Here is a 22,453-nt window from a genome sequence, read left to right as displayed (position 1 = left end):
TTCCCTACCAGTACATTTAGGGAATTTAAAGCACTGATGGGCAGAGACATTTTACTGACAGTTTATTTGACAATCCCTTTGCAAGTTGTTGCGTTGGCAGGAGTGTGGTTTTCTTTACCAGCCAGTCTGCAGAGAGCAAGTCCTTTTGATCTTTCCCCCCTTAAACTGGTAGATTATTCAGAAACAGCTTAGTATAGCGGAAAACACAGGGCAGGTAGAGCCAGGTCGTCCTGGATCATACTGACTCTGTTCCTTGCTGGGCAAAGTGATCTGGTCAGTTACTAAGCCACTCTTAGCATCACTTGGCTCAACTTCAAGTGAAGATGGTATCACTCATTGGCACAAGTGAGAACATTGTGCTATCATAAGTTGTTCTTTTGCCCTCAGTCATGCATGCGCCTCTGGTCTGTGACCAGTGAGAGCAAGCAGTCTGTGAAGTATGTAGTGTCGGCAGTGGCTTCTTGGGGAATGAGTTCTCAGTGGGCAAAGTTTAAGGATCTTAGAACTTGTTAGAGGCTTATTTTCTTTATCTGAGCTCACTGATCCCTTCATTGCCAGTGAGTTCTCTGCTCATTAGGAGGGGCGAGAAGCAAAGCTTTCATGGGGTACAGTCTTGGAGTTTTGGTGGAAGAAGAGGCATCGAGAGCAGCCTGGCCCAGTTCATAGGTCAGGACTAAAGAAGTCTCAGCGTGCCCACACAGCGGTCATCCAGCCCACATTTTACAGTCCAGTGACTCAGCCCCCTTGGCTTCTCGGAGGGAGTCTTATTAAACCCCTGAGTTATTTGATTAGATCCCATCCAAGACTCAGGATCAGTATTTTAACTCTAACTGAATTTTGTCTGTTAATGGCCACAGAGGAAGGGGAAAGCAAGGGCACGTAACTGGCAGGACGACAGATCTCCTGCTGCCACCGCGCCCGGAGCAGCTGGCGACGCTGGTGTTGCAGGCCAGGAGATTAGATCAAGTGCAGGTCTGTGGACCGTGGGAAGGGGTGCCTACCATCCTGGTCTCGGGAGCCCGGGAGTGTTTTGTGGCCTTACAGCACAGCAGAGTGTGGGCAGAAAAGCACATAGGCTGTGATCTCCCTTTTCCTCCTGATGCCTGGTTCCTCAGGCAGCAGAGCCATCCTGACCTTTCTGAGGAATAAACAGTAATCTAAGATGTTCTACCAATAATTTCAGCTGTAAGAGTAAAAACCAGGAAGAAATGCCAACCAAACTATTTTTAACTGCGGGAAAGGATATGTAAACTCACGTAGCCATTTTGTGAATTAACAGATGGAGAACTTTTGACTTTATTTCTTATACATTCTTAATAATTTGATATGTAGAAGTAAAGGGCATTTAATGACATTTAAAAGGATAGACATCTAGCCCCTGCAGAGGATTTTCTCCTGATTTACGTGTGGCACTCCCTCATTCCAAAAATCCATTCCACTGTTAGGTCATTCAGTCATTCAACAAACATTTGTTGAGTCCCTGCAGTATGCTGGATATTGAGCATAGTGGACGCTAGGGAACAAGACTGCTGTGTTCCATAACTTCATACTTAGCTTACAAATGGGAAGAAGGGAGTACTTGAAATCAGGCACTTACAATATTGCATGCAACAGTTGTGACGTTTGAGGAGGTACTTTCTCACATTAAACTACAGTCTGGCTTCGCCTTTGGTTCTGTTTGATTCCTCCTTGTACAAGGATTCCCTGAGGATTCTATGACATTGGGATCCCCCCAAAGCAGAGTGGTTGGTCCCGATCCTGGTATACAGGAATGAGATAGTGGAGAGGGTAAGCTGTAGAAGGTAGAAACAGTTGGAGCTGGATTCCACTGGATTTCTGAGAAGCACTGAGAATATCTCCCAGAGTTGTCGATCCAAGGGACAGGAGCCTTCACTGGCCCCTAAACTTGAGGCTCTCCCACTGGCTCCTGGTTGAGGCTTGCCACATGAGCCACATGGACTCCACAGGCTTCTCGAGGGGCTGAATGACACAGGTGTGCTTGAGGTGGGATGATGCCATTAAGCACAGCAGTGACTGGGCTCCAGCATGAGCCAAAGGAACGCAATATGGGACATCAAGGGTCTGCCCAGGGACGGCAGATTCAAAAGAGACTTCTGCACCAAGGAAGGGCTCAAGTTTAATTCCGTCCTAGGGTCAAGCAAAATAAATCAATCTCTCTCCTCCCTGAGATTCTACCGTGCCTGTTCTGTGCACCTGAGTTTTTCCCAGATAAGTACACCATATCCCACATGATGTGATTTGTTGTTGTTGTTGTCTATTCCTCTCATCACCCGGGTTGTCCTCACATGAAACTGAAGGTGGACCAGCCAGCACAGATAGGAGAAGGGCTGTTATGCAGATGACTTCGTGGTGCTCCAGTGTTAGGCTGATTGTCTTGACATTCAGTGACATTGATAACATAAATTGTGGCTGTTTTATAATCCATTTCATAGTTAACATATAGTCTAGTTTTCGTTTTTACGTAAAATTTTTTTTCATAAGATCCTTGAATTAGGGCGGTCATTTTTTAACTTTCTTATAGCTTAATCCTTCTTTAAAAGACAGTGAACGCCTGCAATAGAGCTATTCTGACTTGAAATAGAGGCCCCTCTAAGGAACCAGACCAAAGTCTGGTGTCTCTTCAGCCAAGTTTCTGTGTGTCACATAAATGAGCCATTTGTTCCCAGTGTAAAATTTTGTTCTTTTTTAGGAAAATACTATTTTTATGATAACTACTTTGACCTGCCAGGAGCGCTTCTATGTGCCAGAGTGGTGGACTCTCTATCAAAGGTGAGCAGGGACTCGTTTTTCAGAAGTTACAATAGGTATTCAGTCATAAATCAGAGGACTTAACTATATATGTCTTTGGGTTGAGATTTTACTCAGTTTCCTCTTTGTGGTCTTGGAAGTGACTGAGGAAGGAAAACATAGAGAATTTGGTCAGATACCTTGGGAAAATTAAATAGCCCTGACCATTTTTCCCCTGAGGGATAATAAACCTCTTCTCCAGCAGGGGGTGCAAATGTCTAAAAAGAAAATACCTTACAGATGGAAAGAATATTTTCTTGGGTTTCATTAGCAGAATTTAAAAAAAAATAATTAAAGATAATTTTAAAAATCCCACTATCGTTAAGCACTCTAAATAATACAAAATCAAAAAAAAATGAGATGAAGTTTTTAAGTTCCTCATTTTGAGCAGTTTGATATGTATAGACTTTGTACTATTTATGAAGATTGAATATATTATTGAATATATTGAATATACTTAGGAATATAATTATTATATTACTGAATAATAATATGATTATTATTAGATATATGGAATATACCTGTGAGCAGACACCAATTTTATATCAGAATTACTTTTCAGTTTTGCTTGTGTTGTCTTTGAACATCATAACAATCACGTTAATAATAGAACATGGATAGTGGTTTTCTTTTGAGCCAGAATTAGTCATGTGTTTGCGAGTTTCCGCTGAGCAATTATTTTATCATGTAGAAGTTATTATTTACTTGAGATGGAATCAGTTTTTCATCCATAGTGACTTCAGGCAAATGTATTAGTCTTCAGATATTCCAGAGTTTAATTAGGTACAAATGTCTAGTAGTTTGTTTTTGTTTAGGTAGAAGGACACTGGTTAATAATGGTTCCAAGACGGCAAGGCCTTGTGGGATTATGTATTTCAATGTAATGTTTATTTGCTTCCTGGTTTAAAAAAAAATCTAAATAAAAGTGGTTTATGTTTTGGATTTGGAACCTCCTTCATCTCTCCTGTAGAGATTTTCTACTCTTTTTTTATTAAAGTCCGGAAAATGTGCACTGAATTCTAAAGTAACCAGCTTTTAGGACTTTAGGATTTGGGGCTTCTCAGCCCCATCGATGCCGCGGTACAGAAAGCTATAACACTGTAAATTTACTCCTGTGTTTAAATTATATAATTTTTAGACTTCACACTGAGTAGCAATTTCTATTTTATTTGGGCTATACGAGCTATATTAATATTTAGTTATATGCATGTGTATATATGTATCTGTAGCAGTGATTTTCTTGGAAGATCTTTCTTCTTAAAATCCCATTCCTAGAATGAGTTTTTTCATCTGTTATCTTTTCTAAAATATGAGTCCCATTTTTAGATTATAGCAATATTGTAATTGCTTGCTTTTTTTTCTTCTGTGCTTAAAAAATTATTACATGTGTTAACATTTGGGATTTTTTTTTTTCCCAGCGGAACAATGGTCAAAAAACATTTGATTTTTGGAAGGATATAGTTGCTGGTATACAACACAATTATAAAATGTCAGCTTTTAAGGGTGAGTAATGTGATGGGAGACTTTCTAATTGATGTTTGCTAAATGCTGCGCGGCTTGTGAATTAGTTTGAAGTTACCTATTTTGTCATGTTCCCCAATCAGGACTTCATTTTATCTAAAATGAAGTTGTTACTGCTTATATTTTAAGAGGTACTTTATTCATGTCTGCTCCATGGCTACAATTGCCTGTCCTCTGAGCTCTGCTCTCTCTCCCTGACCTGCCAGAAGGGGCGTTTCGTGGGTTCCCCAGAATGGAGTTCCAGCTGTGCTGTTTCCTGGCTCGGTGATGAGGATTACTCCCTAGAACCCTGGGCGTAGTAGCTATAGACAGGTAGGGAGAGTGAGAATTCCATTCTCATTGCTGGAAAACAGGACTGGTTGACTCAGAATGGGGCAGAGTCTTGGCCAGGCTGCACATCAGGTCTCACAGCTGCATCTCAGGTAAGGTTATGCGGAAGATCTCTAAGGCATACAGGGATGCTTTGTCATAGGTTACCTTGGGAACTCGAACCAGGCTGCCCTGAGTCACCCAGTGGACTGTTAGATGCTCAAGAACAGTGTTTCTCAGCTTAGAAAAAGGTTGCCTTTGATTGACATAAATTGCCTGCCTTCCTTTTAATGGTAATTTAAGTAATCAAAATAATCCTAAATATTGTGACTAAAAACATGTCAAGGCAATAAATAGCAACTCCCAAATATTTTTTCAAATTGCATATTTCTCTGCCACCTGCTTCTTTCTTTTCCTGAAGAAATCACTGCTTAGCGAGATTGTCTCACTTTTCTGTGCCTGGTCACTGGCATACAGCCCTGGCTGGTAGGTCCCATATGGTCCTGTGGGTGTCTTTTTGTAGCCATGTGGAGTGCTGAGGGGTGTGTGCGAATCCCCACCCCAGTACAGGGGAGTATCCATGACAACTGTAATGGCCACCCACCACTTTATTGTTTTATTTTTATGAACTTTGTAAAGTGAAAAGCCTTAAAAGAAAATAGTTGAGAATAGCAAATTGCTGCTCTCAAAAAAATTCAGCATAAAAATCTGTTGATGTTATTTTATTGCATTGTAAATAAGGAGTAGGTAAAACATGTCATGCTTTAATAAGTGAGGCACAGCTTAGAAGTTTTAAGCAGCAGTATAAAAATACAGTACAGAGCATAAATAAATCACATCTTTTCATTTCTAGCCAGATTTTGAAACCCTTGACATTAGCAATAATTTCACTAAAGTGGGAGGCTCAAGGTCCTTATGGCGATGTTCTGTAAACCCACAAAATCATAATCTGTTAAGACTCAACATGGAATTAAATCAAATTAATCACACTTGTATTAAATAAATAAACTAGGTTAGACACCCATTTCCAAGTTGTGCCGGGTATATAGAAAGCTTTTCTGGAGTCACAGAAAAATCTGAAAAGATTCATGGCTAAAGCACCTTGCATTTCAGATTTATTTTAACATCATCTTTTGGCTTTTTATTAGAGTTGTAAGAAGTCTGTGTGCACCTGTACATTTGAATAAATCTTGATGAAGGGGCCGTGTAAGCCTTCAAGTAATGCACTATCATAAAGATCTTAGAGTATACAGTGCCTTTTAAATTTGAATATTCAAGTATGTGAGTTCTATAAAGACATGATACCCTCTGAATGTTTCCTAGAAGTTCTCCTGTTAATCGGCTGATTAAAAGAAAAAAAATGCTGAATTTCCAAAATCAAATTTAACATAATTTCGTGTCACATTTCAGGGTTTCTTTGTGATCATTCAAAATTTTTTAGGTTAGTAGGACTTTCAGGGTGAAATTTTTAAGTTCTGAAGGAGTTCACAGAACACTTTAAAGAGCCTTGGGACCGCTTACTAGAAATTCAGGAGGGCTTTCCCCTGCTGTTTACCACTGCAGCGCACTTTCTCCGGGCGGGGGTAGAATTGGTGGGTCCAAAAGCTCAAATCTGTATTTGGAAAATCAAAATTCGTCCCTTTTTTTTTTTTTTTTTTGGCCTACCTCCATATGCTTTCTGTGGGGCACGGTGGAGTTGGGGAACGCCTTCTCAGGCCGAGTTACATGAGCTTGGCGGGCGCACGCTCACACCGGGACCACCAGGAACCCCGAGAAAGAGGAGTGGACGTACTCCGAGGAGTACAGCCCGCTCGAGCCAGCGTTGGGCAGCTGCAGCCACACCTGGTCGTTCTCCGCGAGATCGAGTACCGCGCTCCCTGAAGCCTGATCTAGGTAGCCTTTGGTGTACTCGTCGTAGGTGTACATCACAGGGGCGCCGTTCTTATACAGGCCCACCCACACGTGGGTCCCTTTCACATGCACGTGGTAGGAGAAGTAGTACGTGCCTGGTACGCTGCAGGTAAAGATGCCGGTTCTGGGGTCGTAATGCTGCTGCCTGTTGTACAAAATCTTATCGAATGGGATGGGAATACCTACAGCTGGGTAAGCTTTGGAGAGAATAACAGTGAAAGCGGACATCGGCATTCCCGTCACTCCCTGGCTGGCACTAACAAAAGGCCTTTGGCCCGCCTTTATGAAGCCCTCAGGTGGGGCTGCTTGGCCTGGGGGCCCTGGGGGGCCTGGGGGGCCAGGCTCTCCAGTGTGGCCTCTCGGACCTGGAGGCCCTGGTGGCCCAGTGGGACCATTGAGCCCCTTAGTTGCTACGCCCGCTGGCCCAGGAGGACCTGGAGTTCCCGGATCCCCTTTAGATCCGGGGAATCCTGGAATGCCCGGTGGCCCAATGGGGCCTCTGGTTCCTGGTATTCCAGGGGCCCCTCTTGGCCCAGTCTCACCATTGTGTCCAGGCATTCCCTTAGCTCCTGCTGGGCCCACAGGGCCTGGGAGACCAGCAGGTCCCCGAACTCCAGAGTCCCCTTTTGGGCCTGGTAACCCTTGGTTTCCCTTAGGACCACTGCTGCCTGGTTCTCCCGGGTACCCTGGTTTTCCATCTAACCCAGAGGAACCCCTTTCTCCCTTAGTCCCAGGGTGTCCTACAGGCCCCACCGGCCCCATCTCACCTTTAGGACCGGGAATCCCTTGGTTGCCTGGCATGCCTTTTGGTCCTTGGGGTCCCGTATTTCCAGGGGGTCCAGTCACACCTGGTTCCCCGGGATGACCTGCTGGGCCTTGTTCCCCTTTAGCACCTGGACTTCCTGGAAGGCCAATAGGACCCCTTTGTCCCTTCAGGCCTGGCAACCCTGGTTTCCCGAAGCCACGAGCCCCTGGAGGCCCAGCTAGTCCCGGAGCCCCAGGGTGACCTTTTGTCCCAGGAACCCCTGGCTGGCCTGGGGCTCCGGTAGCTCCTGGCTTTCCAGTGCCTTCGGGTCCTCGTTCCCCAGGAGGACCTTGGGGGCCTGGTGGGCCCGCTGGTCCCCTCTCTCCTGGAAAACCCCGATCGCCTTTGGCACCTGGTTGTCCTGGAAACCCATTTTCACCTCTTTTTCCCACTCCAGGAAGGCCAGGTGGTCCCATGGGACCCTGAGGGCCTGGAAGACCCCTCTCACCGGGGCGTCCAGGAGCGCCGTATCCTGCTTCCCCTTTCTGTCCAAGCACACCAGGCGCTCCCGGTGCGCCCTTCTCTCCAGGAAAGCCCCTGGGTCCCGGGGCTCCTGCACGACCTTGTTGTCCGGGTTTTCCCCTCACAGTCATTCCAGCTGGGCCGGGGATTCCGGGTGGCCCTGGTGGGCCCCGTGGTCCTGGTAAACCAGCCGGTCCCACATCTCCTTTTGGTCCAGATGGTCCTTTCTCCCCTGGTTTTCCTGGGAGTCCTGGCAAACCCGGCTTCCCAGTGGCCGATGGTCCCGGTGGTCCGGGCAGCCCTGGCTCTCCTTGGGGTCCGGGACTTCCGTGACCTGGTTTTCCTGGTGGTCCAGATGGGCCTGGGTGCCCTCGAGGTCCAGCGGGGCCTGGTGGGCCAGGAATACCTTGCTCTCCTCTTACAGATACACCTAAGAAACACGCCCGATACACACGCCCAGAGAGAGAGATGGTTAGTGGTGACTTCGCACTGTCAGTCCATTTTGGCAGACTAGTCTTAAGTGGTTTTTGGATAATACATTTTCTATTGTATGTAAAAACAGTGCCAGAGAGGATGGTTTCATAAGACCATGGCTCCTCTAATACTTTCAGTACACCCTCATTATCCAGGAAAATAAACTGGGGTTGAAGAATTCATCTAGAATAAGAGTGCAGTGGAGGTATTTACCCCATTTATTTTGGGAAGGTCATCTACCTCGAGAGGAAAGGGGAAAAAAGGTATTTGATAGAAAGGAAGAAAAAGACAAATGCAGAATAAATGGGAAAGTATTTAAGAACTATGACAGTTTTCTCTCACAAAAGCTGTCCTGTAAGATATCTGGTGAGAAAATCTGCCCTGGCCTACTGAACACAGTTCAGATGTAGGTTGATTTTTTTCACCCTCGGCACATACCGTGAGCTCCTATACCCTCCTTTCATTGACTTAACACAGCAGCAAAGAGAATTGGATCCAGTGGGCAGGGTATATAAAATAGTAGGTATATAAAATAGCATTAAAATGCTTATCTAAAGTTTTCTTTGGTTAATGCACATAGTTATTATTGATTTCATAGAGGTATGGGACCATTTGAACCAGGTACTTCTACTGATACTATGAATTCAGTTCAGAAAAGGCTCATTCACTGCCTGTGATGGGAAAAGGGCTCTTGGACCACAAGTGTGCGGAGCACAGGACACATCTTACAAGAGCTTCAGTTATGAAGGGAGTGAAACAAGTGTCCCTGGGATAAGAGGTGTCCAGTGTTTTGGTTTTAGTCGTTCAGAGGTGGGAATTAACAGAGCATTCTGGTATTAGGATATATAACTGGGAAAATAACTCTCGTATCAGAGGATCTTTAGGCATCAATTATTGTAAGCATCTATTATGAAATAGTCTTTTCTTTCTCAGAGAAATTCTTTAATTGCTAGCAAAAATGGCAATAATTACATATGATTGCAATGTCTATTTGCAGAACTTATATTAAAATCATTTTGCGTTTAATAAGTCTTCAAGAAGATAGCTGGAATGCCTGCCTATACTATTTAAATTCTTTTACTGTTGGAAAATGGTTCGTAGTTATGGTAGATTTAGCAAATGGCATAGTTAATGAACAGTTTGGTCAAAACCCCGAGAATGACTTATGGCTGTGACTTTTGAGCCACATGTATTTTGTACAAAAGTGATTAATTAATATACTTAAACTTTATCTAAATCTTTAATGGCTTTAGAAATCAGAGTGAAGACTAAATTGGAACTATTATTAAATGAATTACAAATTTAAAAAACAAAAAAAGAATTATAAATTGCCTTTGAAAACATGCTTATGGGTATGGTTCATATCAACTGTCAATTGTTGGTACATTATAATACTTTTAAAAATCTTTCATATTAACTGGCATGTAAGAAGTAATCAGCCAGTAGTAATTGCTAATATTATTCTCTTGGGTACTCATATTTGAAATAAATTTGGTGACAAATGAAATATAAAATATACAGCAGAATCATTAAAATAGATAAGCTAAAATAGGAAAATTATTTTAGACTTGGGTATTTATATTTTGTACTAATTAGAGTTATTACATTTCATTTTGTAAATATTCAAATGTATGGAACTTTATTCACTCATGGGATTCAGTAAATGACATCAGGAAGAAGACTCTGAGAAAGTTAATTTGTGGAAAAGATCTCTCTCTATAAATATACACACAAACACACATATATAAATATATGTATATCATTGATAGATTGACTTTCTAGTGTACATACCTTAAATGTCTATAAGTATCAAGAGGTGTAGTATATTACAAATAGAATAGATGAATAAATAGAAAACAAAATAGCACTTTTTTTTTCAAATGCAAACTATGGGGTTTACTTCAGAATCTTATTCTGAATCTCCTAAAGATCTTATCCATACTAAAAATCATTTAGTCTGGTTGGAAATCTGTTTAACTGTTAAAATAGGGAGGAAAAACAGTCTTACTGAAAATGACTACATAGTGGGTTGCCTGGGTGGCTCAGTCAGTTAAGCATCCAACTCCTGGTCTTGGCTCAGGTCATGACCTCAGGGTCATGAGATCGAGCTCTGTGCTCAGCTTGGAGTCCACTTAGAATTCTTTCCACCTCCTCCACCCCCCACCTTACACTCTCTCTTTTTAAATAACAAATGAAAATTTTAAAAATGAAAACGACTCCATAGACCACCATTTGAGGCTGGGTTATAGACTTGAGGCATAGACCACCATCTGAGGATAGGGTGATCTCAGTCACTTGGAATGTTGCCCTCAAAGGTCCTCCACCTCTTTTTTTTTTTTTTTTTTTTTTTTAAACTTTTTTAAAAGATTTTATTTATTTATTTGACAGAGAGAAATCACAAGTAGGCAGAGAGGCAGGCAGAGAGAGAGAGGAGGAAGCAGGCTCCCCGCTGAGCAGAGAGCCTGATGCGGGACTCGATCCCAGGACCCTGAGATCATGACCTGAGCCGAAGGCAGCGGCTTAACCCACTGAGCCACCCAGGCGCCCCGGTCCTCCACCTCTTGATCCAAGAAAAAATGAATTCTGTTGTGTCTTTAAGGGATAGCCCCTATTTGTTGCTTGCCAATGGGGGGGATAAATGAAAGATTAGGGTGGTATCATCCTCAAGGAAAAATGATTACCTAGCAAAGAAGTTTCTGAAATGTCCAGAAATTGAAATAGTGGTCGATCATGTCAGAATATGGCACCCAAGGGGCCACCAGCTCTGCATTGCTTTGCAGCATAATTTGGTGTGTTTTGGCTGAGCCCTCTGAACCTGTGTTGAACAGATGGGCCCAGGAATTACATAGGCACTCTTTGTATTTCTGTTATCAACCTAATGCTATATGTGTATACATTGTAGACTTTTGTCTTTCTTTTAATACATTAGTGCCTGCCAGTTAATGATGATGTACTTGAGTTTCCACCTTGTATCACCTTGTATCATCAAGTAGAGACTGTAGTGAATTTAGCAGTTGAAATGCAGCTTCTAAGCTTTTCATTTATTTTGCAGAAGTAGCCAAGATAATGCAGTATAGTAAGATGGGAAAACAGAAACATTTTAAACCATCTACAAGGGGTACATTTGATTTTTAACTCAAGGTGGTTTCATATGATCTTGGTAAACTACGAAGAGTCTGAATTTGTGAATATAGAAATATACCCAGTGATGTATGTCGTAGCATTTCACATGAATTGCCATTCATTGTTTCAAGGAAAGTAGCAGGTTTCTTTTGTAACTTTTCTCTTTCTCGTATTTTATTTGTATTTTGAGACATTCGGGAGTTTTTGTGACATACCTGTCCATTTATTTTTAAACATTAAGCTACCTTTCATGAAATGTTTTAAATTTCATCTTTCTAAGAAGACAATCCTGTATGTTTACTTTCCTGAACATGGTTGTCTCCAAAAGCACTATTTTTAAAGTCTATGGCAAATATCCTTAGCGTTATTTGCAAGGTAAAATATGTAACTATAATGAAAAAATACTAAGGAAAGAAAACTTGAATCTTAAAATCAGTTCAGATTATGCAGTTAGATTCAGTTAGATTTCAGGTAGTATGTGCCTGATGTCATTCAGTGGAATTAGTGAATGAGAAACCCTAATAATTGCCCTTCCTTGAGGATCTGTTAGGAGTGTGCGTATACATTTTCTCAGTTCTCTTCACAATATCTGAGAAAGCTGAACAGCTGGGGAAAGATTCAAGAACAAAGCTAAAACCTATCTAAGGCTAGCCCTCCGTACAGTGTGAGGAAGTGGAGACGTACGAGTAACACAGCTAATACTTGCATACTTTACAGGTAGTAGTAACTCACTTAAACTTCCTAACAGCCCTTTGAGATCGCTGCTGCTGCTTTTTTTATGAGCGAGGAAACTAAGGCACAGAGAGGGTGAGTAACTTACTTGAGGCCCCACAGTTAGTACACGGCAATTAAGTCTGTGTATTTGACAGCTAATCCATACAAAAATGTATAAATAGGGGGGTGCCTGGGTGGCTCAGTGGGTAAAGCCTCTGCCTTTGGCTCTGGTCATGATCTCAGGGTCCTGGGATCAAGCCCCACATCAGGCTTTCTGCTCAGCGGGGAGTCTGCTTCCCCCCGCCTTGCCTCCTGCTTTGCCTACTTGTGATCTCTCTCGCTCTGTCAAATTAATAAATAGATTTTAAAATATATATATATTTAGATACCTAAACCTGTTCCTCTCGGTATAATTGGCAGTTATTTCTCATTAAGATTTTAAACTTGATTAATTTGTTTTGGATCCATTTTTCTCCCTCATGGTTGGTTATTTGTGCAGAAGCATCAATGGTAGGAAAAGCTTTAAACATAAAAGTTCTTAATTTTCTTCAGGTACATCTTTCTACCCTACTCACTGTGGAAAGGATATTAATGTACTTGAATAGTCTTACTTTTTCCATAAATCATTTTGCTTTATTATTTTGGGCAAACTAGGAGTTTGAAGATAATTTAACACCAAGTAGAGTTAAAAGCATTTTGTTAAAGAGATCATTAAGATTGTAGAAAGCAGTAACCAGTTAGTTAATACTGCAAAATATATAAAGTTTACCTTTACTCTTTATGGCATAGGGAATGAAGAACTGGGTCTTGGTGTTGGGTGGTGGACCTTTTATGCCTGTAGGTGTTTGGAATTGCTCAGCATAAAATCCTCCATGAACCAGGTTCAAGAACATTAGCAGCAAAAGGGCTGTTTGTGGTAGCATGTTCTCAGATGGCGTCTGAAAAACAGAAAAGAATCATTTCTTGTTAAAAAAAAAAAAAAGAAAAAAAAAAGAATCATTTATTGTTATTGACCTGTTTTATTTGTCTGTAGTTGAACACATGAATTCTTTATTTCATTAACTACCTTTTTTACCTTATCCTTTCTGTTTTTAATATATTCCATAAACCAGAATTAGAAATTTTTAGTTATATGAATATATGACTTAGTTTTTAGTGGAAACCACATTCAAGTAACCAATAAAACTGAAGTGATTTTTGAAGAAGAAATACAGAAACTATAATTAGATACCTGTATTAATAATTTAAGATCTTTAACATAGGTTGAAATATCCAGCAGTTTCAAAATAAACTAAGTAGGACATAATTTTACGAATATGGTTTTCTTAGAACTATTTTCTTATAGAGGCTAATATGGATTGAACTTTCTGAGTACACTTTAGTGGAAGGTCGCTTTTTTTAAATGACAAAAAAATAAAGAGTTGATTTATTGAGGCCCGTTTCCAAACAAGCTACCATGAAAGTCCACCAGAACATCAAGTCATAGACTTACCTGGGTGCCAGGAATTCCTGGAGATGGTTTCTTGGCAGCTTTCTGAGCCCTCCTGTGGCCAGGTGAGCAGTGCAGAAGGTACCTTCTCCGGAGCTGACCTACCGTATTTATACTGTTTCTCCCTTACTTCTTGAGGTTCCCCTGAGTTTAAGCTCCTCCCCTGAGAGGTGGAGAGTACTAATTATAGTGGAAAGTTCTATTGGGCAAGCATACAAGATCAGGTTGGGCTCTCTTATTTTCTTAATGAAAAATAAACTCTTTGTCTTCAATATATATTAATAGTTTTAACCATGCAGCATCTTTTTCTGAGTTTTATTTTAGAAGTTATTACTCAGATGTTTAGGTTGGTTCATAATGGGATGATAATACCCCCTTTGTGTTTTTGAAAGCACATTCTTATGTTATTTGGTTGAAAATATTTGTAGTATATTAAAGTAGGAGAGGAAGTCTTTTTGCAGAGGGAGGGGTGTGGATTTAAACCATCCTCTAAGTTCTTCAAATATGACATAAGGCCCTCAATGTGTCCATTAATGTTCCTAAATTTTTATGCAAATAGCTAACTCCATTTCTTAGAAAACAATTAAAATGTAGGTATGTTGTTTTATGTCTTGGAATTTTAGTGTAAGTTCTCAGAAGTTAGTAAGAGAAATTTTTAATATGTTAATATCTACTTTAATTTTTATATATTAAATATTTTAGTTTTCAGACAGAGGCAAGATATCCATGAATTTGAGAATAGGGTTAGGAATATAATTACCATAAAGGATTTGGACTCTTTATTTACGATACATCAGTATGTTCAGTAAATAGCTTTAGGTGTTACTGCTTAATTTTGGATTTTACTTTAGAGTTGTAGTATAGATTATAGACGGCAAAAGCCTTAACTGATATCATATTGTGTCTATTGAATAAGATGGTTGTGTTCATTTCAGAAGAAAAAAATTCCTCGAACTTTGCTTTCAGCTTTTAAAAAAAGTATCAGTGGTTTACCTTACAATTTCCTTCAGGAATCTTGATTCAGCCCAATGAGAAACATTTTTCCCCCAAAGATGAAAGTAAACCTTATCATTGTCATTTTCAGTGCTTAGAATTCTCTTTAACAATATTAGGAAACTCTTAAAAGTCAGTTTTCAGGATCCTAAAAAATATCTAATACAAACAGGAAGTTGGGAGACTAAATTTTGTATTTTATTTAATTTCATTATTTTTGGAGCTAGTGAAATCAACTGTACAGGTAAAGTAGGTGAGAAGGAAAATTCCGTAACAGGCATAGATACAACCTTTTTTAAACCTCTGCAGAATTAAAGTAGAATGGTTTCAGGACTGATTGATAACTGATGTAAGTTAGTGTTTGGCCACTAACTTGGATGAAATGAAGGTTTCTTTTTTTCTTGTCCCTGTTTCCTGTCCTGAATATAATTTTCTGAATTTTGTTAGATTAAATCTTTATAGAAATATAAATGGATAGCTCACCTCACTGACTGCCTTTCTCCTAACTCTCCCTTTTAAACCTTCCATTGGTTGCCATGTTTAAAAATCTTTACCATCCTATATGTCTCTATGTAATATTCATTGATAGATATGAAATGTGATTTTTGTATCAGCTCACATGAACAGGATAATTCAAAAATTTATATTCTAATCATTTTTCATCACTTGAAAAAGTGATTTTTGTAATTATTATATATGCTCTGCTATGCCTATAAGATACGACAAAGGATTAGTAAGAGAAATGGCTGCCTTCCGTCTACTTATGGTTCATTTGGATAAGTTTTTGAAAAAGTAGGTGAGGTTACATGGATGCCCTTGAAGGCTAGCCTGTAGACTTCGGGGTTTTTTGTTTCAATTTTGTTTTAAAATGAATTATTACAAGTACATATTCTAGTATTTTTGTATGTATATGTGGATACACACACACTTATTTATAATTGAGACTGTTACCCTGTTAGATTACGTTCATGTGAAAGTACAGATTAATTCTCAGGTCTTTACACTGTGCACCTGTGTAGACCGTTTGTTCGTCTGTGGATACTCCAGCTATTCCAGAGCTTCTCACCTCAAATTCTCTAGGTGTCTGTTACACAATGAAAAGTTTGGGCTAGGCTTCCAAGCTCCTCCCAGCTTTAAAATTAGAGCATTCTGTGTTGGAGGTATTTTGCTGTTCTCCATGGTGAGACAGTGGGCTTGGCCCCATTTAGGACTTACTAGAGACAAAGTCCATACCAGATGCTCAGATGCCTTCTTTTGGGGATATGTAAATACATGTGGCTGTTTGTCAATCTATATACCCCGTTTAACTTTGGAAAATGTGGTGTCTTTATTGGATAAGGCTTGGCCATTCAACCCTTTTTGCAAATAGTATACTTATTTCAGCACAGGGAATCTGACTGCTGTTTGCTTTGTTAGTCACATAAGAAGGACTGTCTCCTCCAAAACAGATTGTAGAATCAGAATATTTGCTAGCCACACCCCACCCAATTGTGTATTTAAAACTATTTTTATTCTGGGAGTTTACTTGTAGCAGTTTGAAGTGACTCGTCTGTGGCTTTTGGATGAAAACCCATTCCACTTAAAACAGAAAGCCATGCTCTGTCAACTCAGTAACCTAAGTGCATTTTTATAATATCAAATATAAATGTTTTTTGCACATCTAGCATTTAGCTGTTCTAAGCTTGCCTGTTCATTTTCACTAGCCAGGATCAGTGATTAATTCACCGAATATTTTTTTTGTGTCCGGCATGGAGATAAAAAGTGGGTGAATAATGTGCAACCCCCACCCTTCCTGGGTTTGAACAGTGGTCTGCAATCATTTTTCCCCAGTCCTGCAGTTCTAGGGGGCAGGACACATTTCCTTCAGTCTTCAAGGTCCGGTGATACAGTGGTAGTTCTGAGATTGCATCGTGAAAAAGCTCTTCAGGTGATTACAGTGGACTCTGAAGTTGGAGTATCTTGGTCTGATGGCATTGTTCCATTACCAGTTTCTTAATATTAGCTGCATAGTTTTTTGTCATTTTGTGTCTCTACTTTCTAACTTTATTGTGGAAAATTTTAGTTTTCTGTAGAAGTAGAGATTAGTTACAGTGAATGCTTAGGTATTCCTGGGCCAATTCAAACTAATCTCAACTCTCTGACGCTCAGTCCTTCCATTCACCATACCTCAAAATGGTGGACAAATAGGGGAGCCTGGGTGGCTCAGTCAAAAGTGTCTGCCTTTGGCTCAAGTCATGATCCCGGGGGTCCTAGGATCCAGCCCATGTCCAAGTCCCTGCTCAGCAGGGAGTCTGCTTCTCCTTTTCCCTTAATCTCTCCCTCCCTTCCCTGCTCATGTTCTCTCTTTCATTCTCTCTCGCTCTCAAATAAATAAAATCTTTTAAAAAATTATGGACAAATACATATTGTCCCAATTTACCTATGAATATTCAGTATACTTCTCCAGAAAATGAGTCATTTTTCTCTAAAACAAAATCTTCATACCTATAAAATGAACCGTTTCTTAATAGTATCAAATCCTTTAGCCCATGTTCAAATTTTCCCAGTTATCTTAATGTATGTACACATGCATGTATGCATAGGTATGTAAGTGCATACATATGTACATGTAAATCTATAGAGAGAGATACCCACATGTGTACAGTGCAGGCACATCTGTATACATATATGTACATGCAGAGTCAAATGTTTTTACTGATTGATTTACTGTTTGTTCAAATTAAGTTCATGAATAGTCCCTAACTTACGTGTTCCTGGTATTGTTGTTTTCTCTCTGTGTCTCTTTATTTCCTTTGCAGTTTATTTGTTGAAAACCTAGGTCATCTGTTCTGATCAATATCCCACAATTTGGATTTTGTTGTCAGTTAAAATACTTTTCTATACCTTACATTTCCTGTAGATTGGTAGTTAGATCTAGAGGTTTGATGTCCTTCAGATTTGAGATGCACACACAAATACTTGTTTAGCAAGAAGGCCCTTCATTGCTGGTTGTCTTTTGTGGTGTTGCTAGGCATTGGTCATTACCTAGATTCATTATTTCACTGGAGAATACAAAATGGTGGTATTTGTTTGTTTGTTTAAGATTTTTATTTATTTATTTATTCAACAGACAGAGATCACAAGTTGGCACAGAGGCAGGCAGAGAGAGAGGGGGAAGCAGGCTCCCTGCTGAGCAGAGAGCCCAATGCGGAGCTCAATCCCAGGTCCCTGAGATCATGACCTGAGCCATAAGCAGAGGCTTAACCCACTGAGCCACCCAGGCGCCCCCAAAATGGTAGTATTTGAATTCTCTTATTCTTTTTAGCTAGAATACTTCCATAAAGGTAAATACTCCTTTATTAACTATTTGGTTACCTCAGAGTGCATAGAAAAATCAGGAGAAATGCCTTTATCCATGTGCAACCTAATAAGCTTATTTTCCTAGCATCCTTCAGAGGTTACCCTGTGAGGTGTTTGAGAGTCATTATAAACTCATGGATTTAAATATATTTTGTGTGTTTTTTAAAATCTTTTTTGGTTTATGCTTCTATTATTTTTTAAAATAGGTATTCATTTATATGCCCTTCCGATTTCTTAGATAAATGACATCATAAAGTACATATTATATGCTACCTTTTTTAATGTAATAGTTTGTCTTGGAGATCACTGCATAGCATTATGTGAATATGATCCACATTTCCTTTTCCCAGCTACATGGTACTCCACTGTATGACCGTACCATGGTTTTACACACGTTTCCCTGTGATGGGTATATGGGTTATTTCCTCTCTCTTGCCATTACAACGATTTTTGTAGTGGGTTACTTTGTGTATGTGTATTTTTTGGCCAGAATATCTTCAGGAGAGATTTTTAGAACTGGAAATCCTGGGTCAAATGGTAAATGCATCTGTCATTTTGTTACATGTCATTTCACTCTCCTCCATAGGTCTTGTGTCATTTCATATTTCCACTGGCAAAATATGAGTGTCTGTTTCCTTACAGCCTCACCAACAGGCTATCTTGTTTAGATTTTGTTGCATTTTTAGATTTTTGCCCATTTTACAGGTGAAAACTATAATCTTGGTTTAATGGTGATTTTGGTTCTTCTTATGAAGCACCGGCTCGAGCATCTTTTTGTATAGTTAAGACTGTACTTCTGGCTCACTTTTCCTGAAAGTGTTCTCTGTCTTAGGAATATAAACCTCTTGGGACATCTGGGTGGCTCAGTCCGTTAACTGTCTGTCTTTGGCGCAGGTCATGATTCTGGGGTCTGGGGATCAAGCCTCTTATCAGGATCCTTGTTCAGTAGGAAGTCTGCTTCTTCCTCTGCCTGCTGCTCACCCTACTTCTGCTCTCTCTCTCTCTGACAAATAAATATATTAAAAAAAAAAAAAAAAGGAATAGAAACCTCTTTCCTGTGATAGAGTTTGCACATGTTCTTTCCAGTTTGTCATTTGTCTTTTATGCTTAGGAATTTTTTTTAAAAATTTTATTTATTTATTTATTTGATAGCCAGAGATCACAATTAGGCAGAGAGACAGGCAGAGAGAGAGGGAAGCAGGCTCCCTGCTGAGCAGAGAGCCCGACGTGGGCCTTGATCCCAGGACCCTGAGATCATGACCTGAGCTGAAGACAGAAGCTTAACCCACTGAGCCACCCAGGTGCCCCTAGAATGGGGATTTTTTAACACGCGAAATTTTCTTTTTCTTTTAAGATCTATACTTTTTTAAAAAAGATTTTATTTATTTATTTGACAGACAGAGATCACAAGCAGGCAGAGGCAGGCAGAGAGAGGGGGGAAGCAGGCTCCCTGCTGAGCAGAGAGCCCCATGTAGGGCTCGATCCCAGGACCCTGGGATCATGACCTGAGCCGAAGACAGAGGCTTTAACCCACTGAGCCACTCAGGTGCCCCTAAGATCTATACTTTTGATTCAGAATATTATTGTTCTTTCATGGACACAGAGCTGTAAGGCACAGGAGAGGTCATCTAAATCAATCATCTCATTCTTGAGATGAGGAAACTGACTCCTGTGTTATGAATGTCTCCTTCCCTAATGTTTGAGTAAAATTACTGAAGTGAGGAGCTGTTGATGAGAGAGTACATTGGAAGAGAGCACCACCGACTAAGCCAATATGTTCATCTCCTCACCCAAGGAGGATACTGATTTTCCTGTCTCCCTAATCCTTCAATTTTTTAGCAGTGGAAATGGAACAGTGCCCGGAAGTGTTGCTGGGGCACTGGGAGACCCACAGCATCCGCCACCACCTCATGGTACCTCATTCCTCTTGAAAAGAATTTAAAAGAACATTCGTAGGTGCTGTTAGAGAGCTAAAAATGATCTATTTGTGAAAACAGTCTAATGTGGCGTAGTGGTTAGATACCTGCTGAAAGCTTGAAAGGAGAAATTCGTGCATAAAAACAGATGTTTATGAAACCCCTGAAGCTTCAGGCCAGGTCAAGAAAAACCGAGAGTCACTTAAGGAGTTTGAACAAGGCTTTATATTCTATTTTCTATTACACATAAATTGCTACATTACTTAAAGAGCTCATAGTTCTGTGCCACAAGCACTTAGTGACATCACCATCTTTCCACAGTAACCTGCTGAGGTAAAAATACGGAGCCTCGTGGCTCCTTGACCTCCGATCTTCTTGGCCACCCAAGAGGCTATTCAGACCCATTCCTACTCTATTTACAAGTTTAGCTTTCACGTGAAGCCTCTGCTAAGCTGGAAAGAGAAATCAGACAGAAAGTTAAAGTGTCAAAAATGACCATTTTAATTGGGGAAGACACTTTCTATTTGAATCTTTTTATTCCCCTGCTCTTTATCATATTCTGAACAACTTCACAGTCACCAAGTACTATGGGTACAAAGTACCTGTAGGTACAAAGCAGGGTATTTGCACGTGGCAGCCCAGACCATCAGGACCCCCGCCCACGAGACTTGCTGGTGCAGCTCTTGAATTCACAGTAGCAACTGAAATGCATTCTACAGTCTTCAGTTTGAGTAATGCTGGGCCCTACTCTCCATAGGCAGACAGCTTTGTTACCTGCCTGATAGACCTCACTCTAACTGTGAGCTGAGACTAAGAAACTACTCTCTTGCCGCCATCTCTGGCCCATCCATTACCCTGGCCCCTTACACCTGGTTTCCTCATCAGTGAAAGCCCTACCATCTGCTCACTTGCTTTCAGATTTTTTTTTTTTTTTAAGATTTTATTTATTTGAGGGGCGCCTGGGTGGCTCAGTGGGTTAAGTCGCTGCCTTCAGCTCAGGTCATGATCTCAGGGTCCTGGGATCGAGTCCCACATCGGGCTCTCTGCTCAGCAGGGGGCCTGCTTCCTCCTCTCTCTGTGATCTCTTCCCTTCCTCTCTCCTACTGTGATCTCTCTCTGTCAAATAAATAAATAAAATCTTTAAAAAAAAAAAAGATTTTATTTATTTGAGAGAGAGAGAGAGAGAGAAAGAGCAAGTGAGGGAGAACATGAGTAGCAGAGAGAGGCAGTGGGGAAAGGAGAAGCAGACTCCCCGCTGAGCAGGGAGCCCAATGCAGGACTCAGTGCCAGGACCCTTGGATCATGACCTGAGCAGAAGGTAGACGCTTAGCCAACTGAGCCACCCAGGTGCCCCCTTGCGTTCAGATTTTAAGGATAATCACCATTTAAAGAAAATGTAGGAAACAGAAAAGAAAAGAAAATTTGTACACTATAGAAATATAATGACTGTTAATAGTGGTGTTTCCCCCCTCCCCCCATGACCTTTTTGGAGCTAAAATTCTATCAGTTATCTTTCATCAGCGGACAGTCAAAATAATTGTCACTTCTGACGGACTGTAAGTCTGAAAGGTAGGCATGCTACAGTCCTGTCCTGTTTTCTGGGTTTTTTTATTGGGTAGGAAACTTGGAAGGTGACGTAAGAGCCATTTGAAGTGGTAGACCAGGGCCTGGGCTTGCTCAGTAGATGTGAATGATGATGTCTAAGAAGTAAATATCTGATGTTATACTTGATTCTGTCTATAGTGCCATTCTTCTCAAATGTTTGCCAGACTGTGAGCCTCTACTGCGCGCCAGTTGCCAGGTTAGACGCTGCAAACCGCTACTGATGCTCTTAGTGTCGTGGGGGACACAGACAGCAAACACAGCCTCTTAGGGGTTTTGCTTCCGTTTCTTTTAGAATCTGGAATTCACAGATTCTGGTGTGGAAGGAAATCCAGGTTTCGATCATCAAACCATGTTTTCTAATCATACTTCGTACTCGTTTCTGACTAACTCCAGGACTGTGGGTCATTTAATCATTAAAACTCCAGTCTGAGCAGGCAGTGCCTGGTACAAAGCATGAACTTCATAAATATTTGCTGGACGAGGGGACTCAGAGCTTTAGGACACCAGATTTCAATATTTTTTGAGTGTGGGCATTTTGCCTCACACTTGTGGGCACCCAGAGGTGGGGCCTTTTGCACATTCCGGTTTGGGTCTGGGTCTTTTCAGTTCACGTCCTACCTTAAAATAACTCTGAGTTCTTGCAAGAGGTCCCAGCATGAATAACTGCTTCCCAAAACAGCTTGCACAAAAGCTTTTAACTGTGGCTGCTGTTCTGTCCAGTGGTTCTGTCCAATGAAGTTAGAATTTCGGACTCAGAATTTTCCAAAACAGTGTTCTCTCATGGTAACAATGACAGGGGTATAGAGTGAAGGGAGGGGTCCCGGACAGAGGCTGAGATGGAGAGAGAGAGAAGAAGGAGAAGAGCCTGGACTCGGGGGAATTTTAAGGGATTTCTTTAAATGTCTCAGAATCTGAATGTTAACACTTTCAGAGCAACTTTTTATATAAGCCTGTGCTTCATTTTCAAAATTTCCTCACTCATCC

The 22,453-nt window shown here is 40.8% G+C and overlaps 2 protein-coding genes across 2 annotated transcripts in view; one reads left to right on the top strand and one right to left on the bottom strand.

Moving 5' to 3' along the window:
* The window catches only part of NT5DC1 (5'-nucleotidase domain containing 1), a 135,187-nt gene that overhangs the window by 11,868 nt on the left and 100,866 nt on the right, over window positions 1–22,453 (top strand). Inside the window, exons 5-6 of the mRNA XM_059176802.1 lie at window positions 2,711–2,790; window positions 4,227–4,311. Of these exons, the coding sequence (XP_059032785.1) occupies window positions 2,711–2,790; window positions 4,227–4,311 (165 nt within the window). The remainder of the gene's footprint in view (window positions 1–2,710; window positions 2,791–4,226; window positions 4,312–22,453) is intronic.
* On the bottom strand, window positions 5,377–13,058 carry COL10A1 (collagen type X alpha 1 chain). Its single transcript, XM_059176801.1, has 2 exons — window positions 12,897–13,058; window positions 5,377–8,246 (listed from the first exon to the last, which is right to left on the bottom strand). Exons 1-2 carry the CDS (start codon window positions 13,048–13,050, stop codon window positions 6,385–6,387), a joined length of 2,016 nt encoding a protein of 671 aa, XP_059032784.1. The 5' UTR covers window positions 13,051–13,058; the 3' UTR covers window positions 5,377–6,384.

The sequence above is a fragment of the Mustela lutreola genome, chromosome 6 (genome assembly GCF_030435805.1).
Source record: "Mustela lutreola isolate mMusLut2 chromosome 6, mMusLut2.pri, whole genome shotgun sequence".
NCBI classification, from domain to species: domain Eukaryota; kingdom Metazoa; phylum Chordata; class Mammalia; order Carnivora; family Mustelidae; genus Mustela; species Mustela lutreola.
Note: the sequence above shows the minus strand (reverse complement) of the source record. Positions and strands in the feature narration are given on the sequence as shown.